This window comes from Haematobia irritans, chromosome 2 (assembly GCF_050003625.1).
Source record: "Haematobia irritans isolate KBUSLIRL chromosome 2, ASM5000362v1, whole genome shotgun sequence".
NCBI classification, from domain to species: Eukaryota; Metazoa; Arthropoda; class Insecta; order Diptera; family Muscidae; genus Haematobia; species Haematobia irritans.
The window spans coordinates 41,408,562-41,429,720 of record NC_134398.1 but is presented as its reverse complement, the minus strand read 5'-3'; the positions used below and the strand labels follow the sequence as shown (position 1 = coordinate 41,429,720).

At 26.3% G+C, this 21,159-nt stretch overlaps 1 protein-coding gene across 1 annotated transcript; it reads left to right on the top strand.

Moving 5' to 3' along the window:
• Positions 1 to 6,877: 6,877 nt before the first annotated feature.
• On the top strand, positions 6,878 to 20,478 carry LOC142224537 (uncharacterized). Its single transcript, XM_075294318.1, has 5 exons — positions 6,878 to 6,911; positions 15,228 to 15,301; positions 15,409 to 15,911; positions 19,747 to 19,973; positions 20,039 to 20,478. Exons 1-5 carry the CDS (start codon positions 6,878 to 6,880, stop codon positions 20,221 to 20,223), a joined length of 1,023 nt encoding a protein of 340 aa, XP_075150433.1. The 3' UTR covers positions 20,224 to 20,478.
• The last annotated feature ends 681 nt before the right edge of the window (positions 20,479 to 21,159 follow it).

The window sequence follows — 21,159 nt, the reverse complement described above, 5'->3', positions numbered from 1 at the left end:
AAATAACAATCCTATGAATTAAAATAAAAAAAAAATTAAAACAGGTATATACGGCCGTAAGTTCGGCCAGGCCGAATCTTATGTACCCTCCACCATGGATTGCGTAAGAACTTCTACTAAAGGCTGTCATCCACAATCGAATTACTTGGGTTGCGATAACACTTGCCGATGGCAAGGTATCGTAAAACTTTTTAACACTGTCTTCTAAATTGTAAGTTAGCCCATACGGGGTATATATTAAACAAAAAAAGGCCGATTAAATACGTATATAATCTAGTTTGACAAAATTTTCTATAGAAATAAAATTTTGACAAAATTTTCTATAGAAATGAAACCTTGACAAAATTTTCTATAGAAATAAAATTTTGACAAAATTTTCTATAGAAATAAAAATTTGACAAAATTTTCTATAGAAATAAAAACTTGACAAAATTTTCTATAGAAATAAAATGTTGACAAAATTTTCTAAAGAAATAAAATGTTGACAAAATTTTGTATAGAAATAAAATGTTGACAAAATTTTTTACAGAAATAAATTTTTTACAAAATTTTCTATAGAAATAAAATTTTGACAAACATTTCTATAGAAATAAACTTTTGACAAAACTTTCTATAGAAATGAAATTTTAACAAAACTTTCTATAGTAATAAAATTTGACAAAATTTTCTATGGAAATAAAGTTTTGGTAGATTACAAAATTTTCTATAGAAATAAAATTTTGACAAAATTTTCTATGGAAATAAAATTTTGACAAACATTTGTATAGAAATAAACTTTTGACAAAACTTTCTATAGAAATGAAATTTTGACAAAACTTTCTATAGTAATAAAATTTGACAAAATTTTCTATGGAAATAAAGTTTTGGTAGATTATTTTTGGCGATATGGACCAATTTTTGTGTAATAAGTCATCGGCTATATATAACTAAAGACCGATATGGACCAATTTTTACATGGCTGTTAGAGGCCATATATTGACAAAATGTACCAAATTTCAACCGTATCGGATGACTTTTGCTCCTCCAAGAGGTTCCGGACGTCAAATCTGGGGACGGTTTATATGGGAACTATATATAATTATGGACCGATATGGACCAATTTTTGCATGGTTGTTAGAGACCATATACTAACACCATGTACCAAATTTCAACTGGATCGGATGAATTTTGCTCTTCCAAGAGGCTCCGGAGGTCAAATCTGGGGATCGGTTTATATGGGGGCTATATATAATTATGGACCGATATGGACCAATTTTTGCATGGTTATTAGAGGCCGTAAACTAACATCAGGTACCAAATTTCAACCGGATCGGATGAATTTTGCCCCTCCAAGAGGCTCCGGAGGTCAAATCTGGGGATCGGTTTATATGGGGGCTATATATAATTATGGACCGATATGGACCAATTTTTGCATGGTTGTTAAATATACTATATAAATATACGTATACTAACACCACGTTCTAAATTTCAACCGGATCGGATGAATTTTGCTCCTCCAAGAGGCTCCGGTGGTCAAATCTGGGGATCGGTTTATATGGGAGCTATATATAATTATGGACCGATATGGACCAATTTTTGCATGGTTGTTAGAGGCTGTATACTAACATCAGGTACCAAATTTCAACTGGATCGGATGAATTTTGCCCCTCCAAAATTGAGTTATCTCTCGAGAGATAACTCAATTTTGGGCCCTTTATGCTAACTCCTTATGGAGAAAACATTTGGGAAATTTCCTCTTACAAATTGAATCATCTTTTCTCCCACTGTCCATCATCTTTTCATATAACTTACAAGTCCCTTAATCTTATTTTTATTTCGTTTTGTTACATAGTAATGCAACAACACAAAATTTTATTTTTTTTAGAAAGCTAATTTGTTAGAATTCACCTAAGTGGTGAACAGTGTTTTCTCCATAAGGAATTAGCATAAAGGGCCCAAAATTGAGTTATCTCTCCCAGCCAGATCTATACTAATGGCTGTGGAAAGGTTCATTCGCCCGAACCAAAACATGTACAGTCCAGGCGTGTATAGATTTGTATCTGGCGTTTTCTTTTCAATGGCTCTATTAACCATGTTCCTTAATCTATATCTGTCCATAAAGCTCGAAAAATAATTGCATAATTAGATATAATGCATTTGGACGTCAATTGCCTGTTTCGGTATCAGGCTAACATGAAATATAATGAAATCAACATGTTTTATATACACGTCTGTCACCACAAAATAATTACTCTATAAATTTGTTATACACTCCACCATGGGATTGGTGATAATAAGATTTTCGCTAGGGTTGTAGACCATTAAAATTTTTCGGGAATATTAACTTGTTAATTGCGTTTGTAGCACGTCAAAATATTGATCTCAAATCTCATGGATAGTGGTGAAATTCTGAATTGATGTAGAGATGTGCGTCCGTCTTTTGAAATCATGGTAACCACTAACCAAACGAAACTAAAATTTTTACTAAATTTTCAATAGAAATAAAATTTTCTATAGAAATAAAATTTTGACAAAGTTTTCCATTGAAATACAATTTTGACAAAATTTTCTATCGAAATAAAATTCTCTATGAAAAAAAATGTTGACAAAATTTTCTATGAAAATAAAATTTTGACAAAATTTTATATAGAAATAAAATTTTGAAATAAAATTTTGACAAAATTTTCTATAGAATTAAAATTTTTGGCAAAATTTTCTATAGAAATAAAATTTTGACAAAATTTTCTTTAGAAATAAAATGTTGACAAAAAGTTTTATAGTAATAAAATGCTGTTGTAAAACGTTTTGAGAAAAATTTCTATAGAAATAAAATTTTGACAAAATTTTCTATAGGATTAAATATTTGACAAAATTTTCTATAGAAAAACAAAAATTTTCTATAGAAATAAAATTGTGACAAAATTTTTTATAGAAATAAAATTTTTACAAAATTTTCTATAGAAATAAAATTTTGACAAAATTTTTAATTATATAGAAATTTTGTCAAAATTTTATTTCTATCAAAATTTTGTCATCATTTTATTTCTATAGAAAATTTTGTTAAAATTGTTGTTCTATAGAAAATTTTGTCAAAATTTTATTTTTATAGAAAATTGTGTAAAATTTTTAATTCTATAGAAAATTTTGACAAAAATTTTGTTTCTATAGAAAATTTTGTCAAAATTTTATTTCTATAGAAAATTTTTTCACAATTTTATTTCTATAGACAATTTTGTCAAAATTTTATTTGTATATAAAATTTTGTCAAAATTTTATTTCTATAAAAAGTTTTGTCAACATTTTATATCTATAAAAAATTTTGTCAACATTTTACTTCTATAGAAAATGTTGTCAAAATTTTAATTATAATTTAGAAAATTTTGTCAAAATTTTATTTCTATAGAAAATGTTTGTTTTTCTATAGAAAATTTTGTCAAACTAAAACTAAAATTTTTACTAAATTTTCAATAGAAATAAAATTTTCTATAGAAATAAAATTTTGACAAAGTTTTCCATTGAAATACAATTTTGACAAAATTTTCTATCGAAATAAAATTCTCTATGAAAAAAAATGTTGACAAAATTTTCTATGAAAATAAAATTTTGACAAAATTTTATATAGAAATAAAATTTTGAAATAAAATTTTGACAAAATTTTCTATAGAATTAAAATTTTTGGCAAAATTTTCTATAGAAATAAAATTTTGACAAAATTTTCTTTAGAAATAAAATGTTGACAAAAAGTTTTATAGTAATAAAATGTTGTTGTAAAACGTTTTGAGAAAATTTTCTATAGAAATAAAATTTTGACAAAATTTTCTATAGAATTAAATATTTGACAAAATTTTCTATAGAAAAACAAAAATTTTCTATAGAAATAAAATTGTGACAAAATTTTTTATAGAAATAAAATTTTTACAAAATTTTATTTCTATCAAAAATTTTGTCATCATTTTATTTCTATAGAAAATTTTGTTAAAATTGTTGTTCTATAGAAAATTTTGTCAAAATTTTATTTTTATAGAAAATTGTGTAAAATTTTTAATTCTATAGAAAATTTTGACAAAAATTTTGTTTCTATAGAAAATTTTGTCAAAATTTTAATTCTATAGAAAATTTTGTCAAAATTTTATTTCTATAAAAAGTTTTGTCAACATTTTATATCTATAAAAAATTTTGTCAACATTTTACTTCTATAGAAAATGTTGTCAAAATTTTAATTATAATTTAGAAAATTTTGTCAAAATTTTATTTCTATAGAAAATGTTTGTTTTTCTATAGAAAATTTTGTCAAAATTTTTACTTATATAGAAATTTTGTCAAAATTTTTAATTATATAGAAATCTTGTCAAAATTTTATTTCTATCAAAAATTTTGTCATCATAAAATTTTGACAAAATTTTCTAAATTATAATTACAATTTTGACAACATTTTCTATAGAAATAAAATGTTGGCAAAATTTTTTATAGATATAAAATGTTGACAAAACTTTTTATAGAAATAAAATTTTGACAAAATTTTATATACAAATAAAATTTTGACAAAATTATCTATAGAAATAAAATTGTGAAAAAATTTTCTATAGAAATAAAATTTTGACAAAATTTTCTATAGCATTAAAATTTTGACAAAATTTTCTATAGAAACAAAATTTTTGTCAAAATTTTCTATAGAATTAAAAATTTTACACAATTTTCTATAAAAATAAAATTTTGACAAAATTTTCTATAGAACAACAATTTTAACAAAATTTTCTATAGAAATAAAATGATGACAAAATTTTTGATAGAAATAAAATTTTGACAAAATTTCTATATAATTAAAAATTTTGACAAAATTTTCTATAGAAATAAAATTGTGAAAAAATTTTGTGTAGAAATAAAATTTTGCCAAAATTTTCTATAGAAACAAAATTTTCTATAGAATTAAAAATTTTACACAATTTTCTATAGAATTAAAATTTTGACAAAATTTTCTATAGAAACAAAATTTTGTCAAAATTTTCTATAGAATTAAAAATTTTACACAATTTTCTATGAAAATAAAATTTTGACAAAATTTTTTATATAACCAAACATTTTGACAAAATTTTCTATAGAAATAAAATGTTGACAAAATTTTTTATAGAAATAAAATTTTGACAAAATTTTCTATAGAAAAACAAAAATTTTCTAAGAAATAAAATGACAAAATTTTTTACAGAAATAAAATGTTGACAAAACTTTTTATTGAAATAAAATGTTCGTTTTGTTTTGTTATTGTTGGTTTTGTTCTTTAATCATTGTAGTTGTTTTTTTGATTTCAGCCACCATCAAATCATCGATTTGAGTGCAGTTGGCTGGGCACGCTCAAAATAAACCCATCCAACTGCACTCAAATCGATGATTTGATGGTGGCAAAGAAAAAGAGAAATGTTTGTATGAATTTATTTCGGCATCCAACCATCTTGCAGTCTATAGGGCTTTGCCCAAATAAATTTGACAAACATTCTTTTCCTCTGTTGGTTAAGCTACTCTTGTAGTTTAGTCAACACAATGGTTTTAAAGCTGAGATCAAAACAACAAAAAAATGAAATTTTGACAAAAATTTTTATAGAAATAAAATTTTGACAAACTTTTTCATAGAAATAAAATTTTGACAAAATTTTCTATAGAATAAAATTTTGACAAAACTTTCTATAGAAATAAAATTTTGACAAATTTTTCTATAGAAATAAAATTTTGACAAAAATTTTTATAGAAATAAAATTTTGACAAAATTTTTTATAGAAATACAATTTTGACACAATTTTTTATAGAAATACAATTTTGACAAAATTTTCTATAGAAATAAAATTTTGACAAAATTTTTTATAGAAATAAAATTTTGACAAAATTTTCTATAAAAATAAAATTTTTATAGAAATTTTTTTATAGCAATAAAATGTTGTTGTAAAATGTTTTGAGAAAATTTTATGTAGAAACAAAATTGTGACAAAATTTTCTATAGAAATAAAATTTTGACAAAATTTTCTATAGAAATAAAATGTTAGCAAAATTTTCTATAGAAATAAAATTTTGACAAAATTTTCTATAGAAATAATATGTTGACAAAATGCTTTTATAGAAATAAAATGTTGTTGTAAAATGTTTTGAGAAAATTTTATATAGAAATAAAATTGTGACAAAATTTTCTATAGAAAAACAAAAATTTTCTATAGAAATAAAATTTTGACAAAATTTTCTATAGAAAAACAAAAATTTTCTATACAAATAAATTTTGACAAAATTTTCTATAGAAATAACATTTTGACAAAATTTTCTATAGAAATAAATTTTTGACAAAATTTTTTATAGAAATAAAATTTTGACCAAATTTTTTATAAAAATAAAATTTTGACAAAATTTTCTATAGAAATAAAATTTTGACAAAATTTTCTATAGAAATATAATTTTGACAAAAGTTTCTATAGAAATAAAATGTTGACAAAATTTTTTCATAGAAATAAAATTTTGACAAAATTTTCTATAGAAATATAATTTTGACAAAATTTTCTATAGAAATAAAATGTTGACAAAATTTTTTATAGAAATAAAATGTTGGCAAATTTTCTATAGAAATAAAATTTTGACAAAATTTTCTAAAGAAATAAAATGTTGACAAAATTCTCTATAGAATTAAAAATTGTGACAAAATTTTCTATACACTGTTAGAAAAATATATTTTTCATATGTTCCGATATAAACAAAATGTGTTTCGGGCTGAATTTTTAAACACAATATATTTAAGTGGAAAAATGTAATGTTCCTAAACTAGCATTAAATTTTTGGGATACATATGTTAATATGTTAGAATATATTATGTTTGAGACATGAATTTCTGTGAAACTGCTTGTATGTTGTTTCGGAAAACTATTTTATGAGTTCATTTGTTTTGGCTATGCCCTCGGCACGTTAATAATGCTTCGCCAAAAATTTGATATGTTTAAGTCTAAATATTATTTAATTTGAATAGTAAGATGAGTATTCGGAGAGAAGAGAATAAACATTCGAAACCAATAGAATAGACATTTGAAAAAAAAAAAAACAAGTAAGGAAAGTCTAAAGTCGGGCTGGGCCGACTATATTATACCCTTCACCACTTTGTAAGTCCACATTTTCGATACCATATCAAATCCGTCGAATGTGTTGGGTGCTATATGAATCCATACACATATATTCTGTATATCTGAGCAGATCTGTACAAAGTTCTGCAATACTTATAGATTTTACATTTAAGTCGGCTAATGCGCTGAGGTGGAACACAATGTTAGTAAAAAACAAGTAAGGAAAGTCTAAAGTCGGGCGGGGCCGACTATATTATACCCTGCACCACTTTGTAGATCTAAATCTTCGATACCATATCACATCCGTCAAATGTGTTGGGGCTATATATAAAGGTTTGCCCCACATACATACATTTAAATATCACTCGATCTGGACAGAATTTGATAGACTTCTACAAAATCTATAGACTCAAAATTCAAGTCGGCTAATGCACTAGGGTAGAACACAATGTTAGTAAAAAATAAATATGGGAAACATTTAAATCTGGAGCAATTTTAAGAAAACTTCGCAAAAGTTTATTTATGATTTATCGCTCGATATATATGCATTAGAAGTTCAGGAAAATTAGGGTCATTTTTTCAACTATTCGACTAAGCAGTGGCGATTTTACCAGGAAAATGTTGGTATTTTGACCATTTTTGTCGAAATCAGAAAAACATATATATGGGAGCTATATCTAAATCTGATCCGATTTCAACCAAATTTGGCACGCATAGCAACAATGCTAAATATACTCACTGTGCAAAATTTCAACTAAATCGGAGCAAAAAATTAGCCTCTGTGGTCATATGAGTGTAAATCGGGCGAAAGCTATATATGGGAGCTATATCTAAATCTGAACTGATTTCAACCAAATTTGGCACGCTTAGCTACAATGTTCATTCTACTCCCTGTGCAAAATTTCAATTAAATCGGAGTAAAAGATTGGCATCTGTGGTCATATGAGTGTAAATCGGACGAAAGCTATATATGGGAGCTATATCTAAATCTGAACCGATTTCCACCAAATTTGACACGCATAGCTACAATGCTAATTCTACTCCCTGTGCTAAATTTCAACTAAATCGGAGCAAAAAATTGGCCTCTGTGGACAAAGGAGTGTAAACCGGGCGAAAGCTATATATGGGAGCTATATCTAAATCTGAACCGATTTGGATGGTATTTTGCAAGTTTTTCGAGACTCATAAAATATTGGGATGTACGGAATTTGAGGAAGATCGGTTGATATACACGCCAATTATGACCAGATCGGTGAAAAATATATATGGCAGCTATATCTAAATCTGAACCGATTTTTTCCAAAATCAATAGGGATCGTCTTTGAGCCGAAACATGACCCCATACCAAATTTTAGGACAATCGGACTAAAACTGCGAGCTGTACTTTGCACACAAAAATACATCAACAGACAGACAGACAGACGGACAGACAGACGGACATCGCTAAATCGACTCAGAATTTAATTCTAAGACGATCGGTATACTAAACGATGGGTCTCAGGCTTTTCTTTCTTGGCGTTACATACAAATGCACAAACTTATTATACCCTGTACCACAGTAGTGGTGAAAGGTATAAATATAGGAAACATTTAAATATGAACCAATTTTGAGGCAACTTCGCAAAAGTGTATTTATGATTTATCGGTCGATAGATGTGTAATAGAGTAGTAGGAAAATTTGAGTCATTTTGATAAGTTTTCGACTTAGCAGTGGCGATTTGATAAGGAAAATGTAGGTATTTCGGCCAGTTTTGCCTAAATAGGAAAAACATATATATGGAATCTATATCGAAATCTGAACCGATTGCAATCAAATTTCACATGCATAGTTACTATGTTGAATCTACTCCCTGTGCAAAATTTCACGTAAATCGGATAACAACTTTGACCTCTGTGGTCATATGACGGAAAATCGGGCGAAAGGTATATATGGGAGCTATATCAAAATCTGAACCGATTTCAACCAAAATAAACACGCATATGCAGAACCTTAATTCTACTGCCTGTGCAAAGTTTCAAGTTCAATTCTACTCCCTCTGCAAAATTTCACGTAAATCAGAGTAGCACTTTTGCCTCTGTGGGCATATTAGTCCAAATCGGGCGAATGATATATATGGGAGCTATATCTAAATCTGAACCGACTTCAACTAAATTTTGCACAATTAACGATACTATAAAACGTACTCTTGTGCAAAATTTCAAGCAACTCAGAGCAAAACTCTGGCTTTTGAGACCATATAAATCCAAATCGGACGAAAGATGTATATGGGAGCTATATCTAAATCTGAACCGATTTTAACCAAATTAAGCACACTTAACGATACTATTAAACGTACTTGTTGTGCAAAATTTGAAGCAAATCAGAGCAAAAATCTGGCTTTTGGGGCCATATAAGTCCAAATCGGTCGAAAGATATATATGGGAGCTATATCTAAATCTGAACCGATTTCAACTAAATTTGGCACAATTAACGATACTATTAAACGTACTTCTTGTACAAAATTTTAATAAAATCAGGGCAAAACTCTGGCTTTTGAAGCCATATAAGTCAAAATCGGACGAAAGATATATAGGGGAGTTATATCTAAATCTGAACCGATTTCAACTAAATTTGGCACAATTAACGATACTATTAAACGTACTCGTTGTGCAAAATTTGAAGCAAATCAGGGCAGAACTCTCGCTTTTGGAGCCATATAAGTTCAAATCGGACGAAAGATATATATGGGAGCTATATCTAAATCTGAACCGATTTTAACCAAATTAAGCACACTTGACGATACTATTAAACGTACTTGTTGTGCAAAATTTGAAGCAAATCAGGGCAAAACTCTGGCTTTTGAAGCCATATAAGTCAAAATCGGACGAAAGATATATAGGGGAGCTATATATAAATCTGAACCGATTTAGCTGATATTTGGCAGTTTTTACGGGACTCACAAAAGATTCAGATGTACAAAATTTGAAGAAAGTCGGTTCATAAATACGTGAGTTATGATCAAATCGGGGATAACTATATATGGCAGCTATATCTAAATCTGAACCGATTTTTTCCAAAATCAATAGCGATTGTGTTCTACCCGAAGAAAGACGTTATGTCAAATTTGAGGACGATCGGACTTAAACTGCGACCTGTACTTTGTGCACAAAATTACATATACAGACAAACGGACAGACAGACAGACAGACAGACGGACATCGCTAAATCGACTCTGAATTTAATTCTAAGCCGATCGGTATACTAAAAGATGGGTCTATGACAATTATTTCTTGGCGTTACATACAAATGCACAAACTTATTATACCCTGTACCACAGTAGTGGTGAAGGGTATAAACAGCATGTGTTTTTGCTTTGAATGCTGCATTTTATGTATGTGTGGACATGTGTTTTGTTTATCATTTTGCCATTATGGCCACAATTTTTTTCTTGGTTCGTCAAAAGAAATCGGAACGTACGACGAGTAAGTCAAAATATTCAGCCAAAGGAAATAAAAAAAGCAGTGGAAAATATATAAAAACAAGTATATACAGCAGTAAGTGTATATACCATGAATCAAATATTAGAGTTTCCTTTGAAATTTCAGGAGGGCTTGAGGACAGATCAGTACACTTCACGAAGATAAATTTAAAGATTTTACCTATGAAGACTATATCAGATTCTGGATTTATAAAAACCATTTTTGTTTGAGTTTTAGAGGAATCATTAACATCTCTTGTAAGTGTTATAAAATAACGTCTTGATTTGAAATCTTAAATCTGTAGAAGTAAAATCTGGAAATTTTACATTGAGTTTCAAGCAATTTTCATGATCAGTGCGCCTTCTATACTCTCAAGAAGTGAAATCGGTCTATATGGAGGCATTACCAAATGGACCGATAAACTTAATCCGATACACGTTTTTGTGAGGCTTAAATACCAGAATATTTACAATTTCAGGAAAATCGGATAAAAACTACGGTTTCTAGAAACCTAAGGAGTTAAATCGGGAAATCGTTCTTATGGGGGCTATACTAAAATACGGACCGATACTCGCTGTTTTCGGCACGCCTCTTTATGGCCCGAAAATACCTCTACATTTCCAATTTCAGGCAAATTGGATAAAAACTACGGTTTGTATAAGCCCAAGAAGTAAAATTGGGGGTCGGTCTATATGGGGGCTATACCAAAACATGGGCCGATACTCACCATTTTTGGCACACCTCTTTATGGTCTTAAAATACCTCTAGATTTAAAATTTCAGGCAAATTGAATAAAAACTACGATTTCTATAAGCCCAAGACTCCAAATCGGGAGGCCGGTTTATATGGGGACTATATCAAAACCTGGACCGATATAGCCCATCTTCGAACTTGACCTGCCTGCAGACAAAAGACGAGCTTGTGCAAAATTTCAGCATGATTGTTTCATTATTGAAAACTGTAGCGTTATTACAACAGACAGACAGCCAGACAGACGGACAAACGGACATGGTTACATCGTCTTAGAATTTCTCCCTGATCAAGAATATATATACTTTATATAGTCGGAAATCGATATTTCGATGTGTTACAAACGGAATGACAAACTTATTATACCCCCGTCACCATTCTATGGTGGTGGGTATAAAAATCGGTATTCGGTCGGAGCAGGGATTGAACCCATAACTCTCTGCACGCAAGGCGGGCATGCTAACCATTGCTCCACGTAGCCAACAAATGTATGTTTCTGTTAAATAATGTTTTGTTTGCATCGGTAGCGATAATTGTCTATTGATAAAAATAACAGCTAAGTAGCCCAGTGGATAGTGTGTTGGCTTACAAACTGTAGGGTCCTCGGTTAGATTCTTCGTCCAGGTGAAAGGTAACATTTAAAAAAATTATACAATTGAATAATTTCTTCAAAATTGTTTGCATTACAGAACAACGTGGTAAGAACTAAAAAACCTCGAGGAAGTGAGAAAGATGTGAGGAAATATGCAATTAGGCAAAAATATTTTTTTAGCACAATCTTCTTGGGGAGAAAATGTTTCCAGGCATATAATATTTTTGGGCTCCAAATGCTTCCAAACATATAATATGTTCACATAAAATAAACATAGTAATGTTTCAGCCAAATCTAATAATATATGTGCTTCCTGCAAAATATGTTTGGATCATATGTTAAAAAAGCGATTTTCTATAGAAATAAAATTTTGACAAAATTTTCTATAGAAACAAAATTTTGACAAAATTTTCTATTGAAATAAAATTTTAACAAAATTTTCTATAGAAATAAAATATTGAGAAAATTTTCTATAGAAATAAAATATTGAGAAAATTTTCTATAGCAATAAAATTTTAACAAAATTTTCTATAGAAATAAAATTTTGACAAAATTTTCTATAGAAATAAAATTTTGATAATTTTTTTTAAATTTTCTCTAGAAATAAAATATTGGGAAAATTTTCTATAGAAATAAAATTTGAACAAAATTTTCTATAGCAATAAAATTTTGACAAAATTTTCTATAGAAACAAAATTTTAACAAAATTTTCTATAGAAATAAAATTTGAACAAAATTTTCTATAGAAATAGAATTTTAACAAAATTTTCTATAGAAATAAAATTTTAACAAAATTTTCTATAGAAATAAAATTTTGACAATATTTTCTATAGAAATAAAATTTGAACAAAATTTCTATAGAAATACAATTTTGAGAAAATTTTCTATAGAAATTAAGTTTTGAGAAAATTTTCTATAGAAATGAAATTTTGACAAAATTTTCTATAGAAATGAAATTTTGACAAAATTTTCTATAGAAATAAAATTTTGACAAAATTTTCTATAGAAACAAAATTTTAACAAAATTTTCTATTGAAATAAAATTTTGACAAAATTTTCTATAGAAATAAAATTTTGATAATTTTTGTTTTTAATGTTCTATAGAAATAAAATATTGGAAAAATTTTCTATAGAAATAAAATTTGAACAAAATTTTCTATAGCAATAAAATTTTGACAAAATTTTCTATAGAATTTTAACAAAATTTTCTATAGAAATAAAATTTGAACAAACTTTTCTATAGAAATGAAATTTGGACAAAATTTTCTATAGAAATAAAATTTTGACAAAATTGTCTATAGAAATAAAATTTGAACAAAATTTTCTTTAGAAATAAAATGTTCACAAAATTTTCTACAAAAATAAAATTTGAACAAAATTTTCTATAGGAATGAAACTTGGACAAAATTTTCTATAGAAATAAAATTTTGACAACATTTTTTATAGCAATAAAATTTTAACAAAATTTTCTATAGAAATAAAATTTTGATATTTTTTTTTTAAATTTTCTCTAGAAATAAAATATTGGGAAAATTTTCTATAGAAATAAAATTTGAACAAAATTTTCTATAGCAATAAAATTTCGACAAAATTTTCTATAGAAATAAAATTTTAACAAAATTTTCTATAGAAATAAAATTTGAACAAAATTTTCTATAGAAAAAAAATTTTGACAATATTTTCTATAGAAATAAAATTTTAACAAAATTTTCTATAGAAATAAAATTTGAACAAAATTTTCTATAGAAATAAAATTTTGACAATATTTTCTATAGAAATAAAATTTGAACAAAATTTCTATAGAAATACAATTTTGAGAAAATTTTCTATAGAAATTAAGTTTTGGGAAAATTTTCTATAGAAATGAAATTTTGACAAAATTTTCTATAGAAATAACATTTTGACAAAATTTTCTATAGAAATAAAATTTTAACAAAATTTTCTATTGAAATAAAATTTGAACAAAATTTTCTATAGAAATAGAATTTTAACAAAATTTTCTATAGAAATAAAATTTGAACAAAATTTTCTATAGAAATAAAATTTTGACAATATTTTCTATAGAAATAAAATTTGAACAAAATTTCTATAGAAATACAATTTTGAGAAAATTTTCTATAGAAATTAAGTTTTGAGAAAATTTTCTATAGAAATGAAATTTTGACAAAATTTTCTATAGAAATAAAATTTTGACAAAATTTTCTATAGAAACAAAATTTTAACAAAATTTGAAATAAAATTTTGACAAAATTTTCTATAGAAATAAAATTTTGATAATTTTTGTTTTTAATGTTCTATAGAAACAAAATATTGGAAAAATTTTCTATAGAAATAAAATTTGAACAAAATTTTCTATAGCAATAAAATTTTGACAAAATTTTCTATAGAAATAGAATTTTAACAAAATTTTCTATAGAAATAAAATTTGAACAAAATTTTCTATAGAAATGAAATTTGGACAAAATTTTCTATAGAAATAAAATTTTGACAAAATTGTCTATAGAAATAAAATTTTGATATTTTTTTTTTAAATTTTCTCTAGAAATAAAATATTGGGAAAATTTTCTATAGAAATAAAATTTGAACAAAATTTTCTATAGCAATAAAATTTTGACAAAATTTTCTATAGAAATAAAATTTTAACAAAATTTTCTATAGAAATAAAATTTGAACAAAATTTTCTATAGAAAAAAAAATTTTGACAATATTTTCTATAGAAATAAAATTTGAACAAAATTTCTATAGAAATACAATTTTGAGAAAATTTTCTATAGAAATAAAGTTTTGAGAAAATTTTCTATAGAAATGAAATTTTGACAAAATTTTCTATTGAAATAAAATTTTGACAAAATTTTCTATAGAAATAAAATTTTGATAATTTTTTTTTTTAATTTTCTATAGAAATAAAATATTGGGAAAATTTTCTATAGCAATAAAATTTGAACAAAATTTTCTATAGAAATAGAATTTTAACAAAATTTTCTATAGAAATAAAATTTGAACAAAATTTTCTATAGAAATAAAATTTTGACAATATTTTCTATAGAAATAAAATTTGAACAAAATTTCTATAGAAATACAATTTTGAGAAAATTTTCTATAGAAATAAAATTTTGTAAAAATTTTCTATAGACATAAAATTTTGAAAAAATTTTCTATAGACATAAAATTTTGACAAAATTTTGTATAGAAATAAAATTTAAACAAAATTTTCTTTAGCAATAAGATTATGAAAAAAATTTCAATAGAAATAATATTTTGACAAAATTTTCTATAGAAATAAAATTTTGAGAAATTTTTCTATAGAAATAAAATTTGAACAAAACTTTCTATAGAATAGAAAATTTGGACAAATTTTTCAGAATATTTAGACGAAGCCAAAGATGATATTATTAAGAAATACAATTTATATGAAATATCAGATAGACTTACCAAGGTAAGTAGGATCACTCGCCCTAAAAACTCTAATGGTTTTTGGGTATAAATACAATTTGGACGTGTAGATAAGCTGCATGAGATTATTGTCCATAAATTACTTTTTAGGCTCTAAATTATAACCAGCTCAATCGTGATCTCTTGGGACACAAAATCTTAATTCCCACTTATAAGGATCTAACCCAAAAAGAACATCTAAATGGAGAAGAACTCAATTCAATTCATAGTCTTGGTTGGTGTGTTGAGTTAATTTTTATGACATTTGTGATTAACGATGACATCCTGGACAATAGTTCCACCCGCTTCGGAAGGCCCTGTTGGCATAAAGTTCAGAATATTGGGATGAATGCTTTAAATGATTCCCTCATATTCGAGAATCTTATGTATTATCTATTGAGAAAACAATTTGGTAAATCGGTATATTATTTGCAACTTCTCGAGGATTTCCATGAAGTTATGTTGATCACATCTTGTGGTCAATGTTTGGACACTACAAGTTCTCTAAAATCTGTACGATCATTTACAATGGAGACATACCGAAATGTAACCACAACTAAAGCTGCATATTGTGCTTTCTATTTGCCATTTGTTTTGGCCATGCATTTAGCGGGGTAAGTTGAATTCCTATTCCAAAAAAAATATTATGATGAGGACCTGGTGTTTTATTTCTATAAAAAATTTTGTCACAATTTTAGACCTTGAGAAAATTTTGTCAAAATATTATTTCTATAGAAAATTTTCCCGAAATGTTATCTCAAAAAACAAGTTTGTAAAATATTTATTTCTATAGAAGATTTTGTCAAAATTTTGTCCAAATTTTATTTCTATAGAAAATTTTCTCAAAATTTCATTTCTATGGAAAATTTTGTTAAAATTTTGTTCTATAGAAATTTTTGTCGAAATTTTATTTTTATAGAAAATTTTGTCAAAAAATTTTTATTTTAGAAAATTTTGTCATTTTTTTTATTGTCAAAATTTTTTTATAGAAAATTTGTCAAAATTGTATTTCTATAGAAAATTTTGTCAAAATTGTATTTCTATAGAAAATTTTGTAAAAATTTTATTTCTATGAAAAATTTTGTTAAATTTTTTTTCTATCGAAATTTTTGTCAAAATTTTGTTTTTATAGAAAATTTTGTCAAATTTTTTTTATAGAAAATTTTTTCAATTTTTTTTATAGAAAATTTTGTCAATTTTTTTATAGGAAAATTGTTCAATTTTTTTATAGGAAATTTTGCAAAATTTTTATTTCTATACAATAATTTTCTCAAATTTTTATTGCTATAGAAAATTTTGTCAAAAGTTTATTTTACAGAATATTTTGTTAAAATTTTTATTTATATAGAAAACATTTTCAAAATTTTATTTCTATAGAAAATTTTATTTCTATAGAAAATTTTGTTAAAATTTAATTTCTATAGAAAATTTTGTCAAAATTTTATTTCTATAGAAAATTTTGTCAAAATTTTATTTTTATAGAAAATTTTGCCAAACTTTATTTTTATAGAAAAAATTTTCAAAATTTTATTTCTATAGAAAATATTTTCAAAATTTTATTTCTGTAAGAAATTTTTTCAAAATTTTATTTCTATAGACAATTTTGTCAAAATTTTATTTCTACAGAAAATTTTTTCAAAATTTTATTTCTACAGAAAATTTTTTTAAAATTTTTTTAAAATTTGTTTCTATAGACAATTTTCTCAAAATTTTAGTTCTATAGAAAATTTTGTTAAAATTTAATTTCTTTAGAAAATTTTGTCAAAATTTTATTTCTGTAGAAAATTTTCGCAAAATTTATTTCTATAAAAGATTTTGTCAAAATTTTATTTCTATAGAAAATTTTGTCAAAATTTTATTTCTATAGAAAATTTTGTCAAAATTTTATTTTTATAAAAAATTTTGCCAAATTTTATTTTTATAGAAAAATTTTTCAAAATTTTATTTCTATAGAAAATATTTTCAAAATTTTATTTCTATAAGATATTTTTTCAAAATTTTATTTCTATAGACAATTTTGTCAAAATTTTATTTCTATAGAAAATTTTTTCAAAATTCTATTTCTACAGAAATTTTTTTAAAATTTTTTTTCTATAGATAATTTTCTAAAAATTTTAGTTCTATAGAAAATTTTGTTAAAATTTAATTTCTTTAGAAAATTTTGTCAAAATTTTATTTCTGTAGAGAATTTTCGCCAAATTTATTTCTATAAAAGATTTTGTCAAAATTTTAGTTCTATAAAGGATTTTGTCAAAATTTTTTTTTCTATAGAAAATTTTGTCAAAATTTTATTTCTATAGGAAATTTTTTCAAAAGTTTATTTCTATAGACAATTTTGTCAACATTTTACTTCTATAGACAATTTTGTCAAAATCTTAGTTCTATTGGAAATTTTGTCAAAATCTTAGTTCTATAGAAAATTTTGTTAAAATTTTATTTCTTGAGAGAATTTTGTCAAAATTTTATTTCTATAGAATTTAATTTCAAAATTGTGTTTCTATTTTATGGAAAATTTTGTTCAAATTTTATTTCTATAGGAAATTTTTTCAAAATTTTATTTCTATAGACAATTTTGTCAAAATTTTACTTCTATAGACAATTTTGTAAAAATTTTATTTCTATAGAAAATTTTGTCAAAATTTTATTTCTATAGAAAATTTTGTCAAAAAAAAATTTTTTATAGAAAGTTTTGATAAATTTTACTTTTATAGAAATTTTTTCAAATTTTGTCAAAAAAAAATTTTATAGAAAGTTTTGCCAAATTTTATTTTTATTGAAAATTTTTTCAAAATTTATTTCTATAGAAAATTTTTTTAAAATTTTATTTCTATAGAAAATTTTGTCAAAATTTTAGTTCTATAGACAATTTTGTCAAAATTTTATTTCTATAGAAAATTTTGTCAAAATTTTATTTCTTGAGAGAATTTTGTCAAAATTTTATTTCTATAGAATTTAATTTCAAAATTGTGTTTCTATAAAAAATTTTGTCAAAATTGTGTTTCTATAGAAAATTTTATCAAAATTGTGATTCTATAGAAAATTTTGTCAAAAGTTTATTTCTATAGAAATTTCGAAGGTATCAGTAAAACAAGCCCGAAGTTTTCAACGCATCAACCGAAGATCTGTGTGTTGAAAGTGGAGGCTTTCGGGTCCTCCACTTTCAACACAAACATTTCGGTGAAGATCGATCTATAGACCCGATGGTGGAACTATAAACCAGAAGGTTTTCTTTGAAGCCCGACGTATTCAGTGGTAAAACTGTAGATCCGAAGGTTTCACTAGTGAAAATCGAGGCCAACAACAGACCCATTAGTTCCTTTGTTGAATCTGTTAGCCCCATGATCTGAAGGCGGTATCTGTAGACAGTTTCAGTGATGGAAGAGTAGACCAAAGGTCTCGATGGTCAAAGTGAAGGCCAGAACCGAAAAGAACCGAAAGCCTCAATGGTGGCTGATATTACTCCAATTTTGTGGTGGAATTGTAGGCCGGAAGATCTCATTGGTGCACGTGAAAACACAATTGTCATTGGTGGAAGTGGAGACCAAAATATCACATTGGTAGAACTATAAGTCCCAAGTTTTCAGTAGTGGAACTCTAGATCCGAAGGCCTCAAGAGTAAAAGTCAAGGCCAAAATGAGTCCACTTCCCAGGCTAGGAGGTTCTACTGGTGGAACTCAAGCTCCGAAATTCTTATTGGCCGAACATACAGATTGCCTCCAATTCCACCCATAGACCCGGAAGTTCCATTCGTGGAACTTTAGGGTCTATGGGTGGCTACAGTAATTGAAGTGGAGGCCAAAACATTGCTGAGAAGGACATATAGATCCGATATTTTTAGGGTTGAAGCCCAAAGTTTTTAGTAGTGGAATTTTCCCAAATTTTCAGTAGTGGAACTCTGGATCTAAAGGTTTCTGTAGTAAAATTCAAGGCCAAAACGACATTCCCACCGAAAAGCCCGGAAGTTCCAATGGTGAAACTGTAGGCTCGAAAGTCGTATTAGTTGAACTGTAGAATGACTCCAATTCCACCACAAAACGCTTGTTGGTTGAACTATATATCCGAAGGTTTCAAGGTTGACGTCCGAAGTTTTCAGTGGTGCACCCCTAGAGACAAAAATCACAGTGTTATATGTGGAGGACAGAAGGTCTCAGCTGAAGAGGAAGCCAAAACGTTCCATAGGAGTAACTATGTACTCGAATGTCTCAGCGGTGAATCCCGCAGTTTTCATTGATACAATTGTAGAGCCAAAGTTCTCAGAGTTGATAGTCGATGCAAAAAGGACTCCAGTAGGTTCGAGGGTTCCATTATTGAAACTGTAAGCCTTAATGTCTTAATGGTGGAACTGAAGACCGGAAGGTTGGACTGTCGGTCCCGGAATGGCTCGGAAGTGTAGGCCCGAAGGCTCATACAACTACAACCATTTAGTATTTCTAAATTTTCTATTTCAAGAATCAAAAATCCGGAAGCCTTCCAGCAAGTGAAATCAATATCCTTGGAACTGGGATTTCTGGTGCAAGCACAAAATGATCTTCTCGATTGTTTTGGAAAACCAGAAGTTACGGGAAAAATAGGTACCGACATACAAGAGAACAAATGTTCCTGGCTGGCTGTTGAATGTATGCAAAGGGCATCCGAAGAACAGAAACTTATAATGGAAGAGTGTTATGGGAAAAATGGTAAGCTCGATTATCATCATACAAATTATTGTAATAAAAATAATTTTATCTCTGTTTTCCTACAGATCCGAAAATGGTTCAGTGTGTTAAGGATTTATACAATTCCCTTGATCTTGTTAAAGTATATGCAGATCTGGAAAATGACTCTATGGAAAAAATTAGAATGGATTTGGAAAATGCAACAAGCGGTGTACCCCGCAAAGCTATTATACAGATTTTAGATGCCATTCGTAAATGCAATCTATTTTGAAAAACATAATCTAATTTGGTATATGGAACAATGTAAATAAACTTTGGGATAAAAATCCAAGCAAAACAATCTGGAAGTCATTCTAAAGGCACAACTTTAAAAACACTTCTAAAAATGTCCTCCCAAAGATGTTCTTTATTTTAACTACACAGGAAGTTCTTTTGATTCAATTTTGTATAAATCAAGTTTTTCATATTTTTTTAATGGGTAATTTTAACTGATGTTGTTATAATTAAGTTAAAAACAGAGTAAAAATTAATAAAATGATACAAATTATTTAAATTTTGTCGATAAAATTTCTAAATTCATTGTAGAAAAATTGCGAATTTTTGAAGCGTTAGAATGCATTAAAAATCATAAAAATTTATAACATTCAATTACTTGGCCAAATATTGCAAAATTTTCCAATCCCCATCCAAAACACTGAATTCGAATCACACCTTAAGAAGTGATGCAAATTCAGTGCAACGGCTGTTGAAACGGCGGACATCCGTCCTATGACAAGTCCATGTTAAATTTATCGCTTCTGCGCCAATTGTGCACCACTTCCGGATCCAAAAAGAACATTTTCATTAGTTTTTTTTGGCGACGCTTTTTTTGTTGGGATGTTATACAATTTTTATATATTAGCTGCTAATGTGTTGCTAAAGTGTTGCCAGAAGTAGGGGAAATTCCCTACCTATAGGTTTTTTTTTCTAATATCTAGACAGTGTTGCATATATTTTGTAGATGTCCCGAATAAACGAGTATTCTGTTTTCTTTTAGTCCGTTACTGCTTAGGGTATCCAGTGCTAAAAGAAAACAGCACTAATGTGTGGTAACCACAGTGCCAAAAAAATCTACCAAAATTTGAATAAACACAAATCTATCACACAAATATTTCTATAGAAAATTTTATCAAAATTTTATTTTTATAGAAAATTTTGTCAAAATTTT

Excerpts from the sequence above, each read along its gene's own strand:
- LOC142224537 (XM_075294318.1), top strand. The coding sequence starts at position 6,878 with ATGAGTTCATTTGTTTTGGCTATGCCCTCGGCAC. Across the intron at positions 15,302-15,408 it reads TATCAGATAGACTTACCAAG|GCTCTAAATTATAACCAGCT; the intron begins GTAAGTAGGATC and ends ATTACTTTTTAG. Across the intron at positions 15,912-19,746 it reads TTGGCCATGCATTTAGCGGG|AATCAAAAATCCGGAAGCCT; the intron begins GTAAGTTGAATT and ends TTCTATTTCAAG.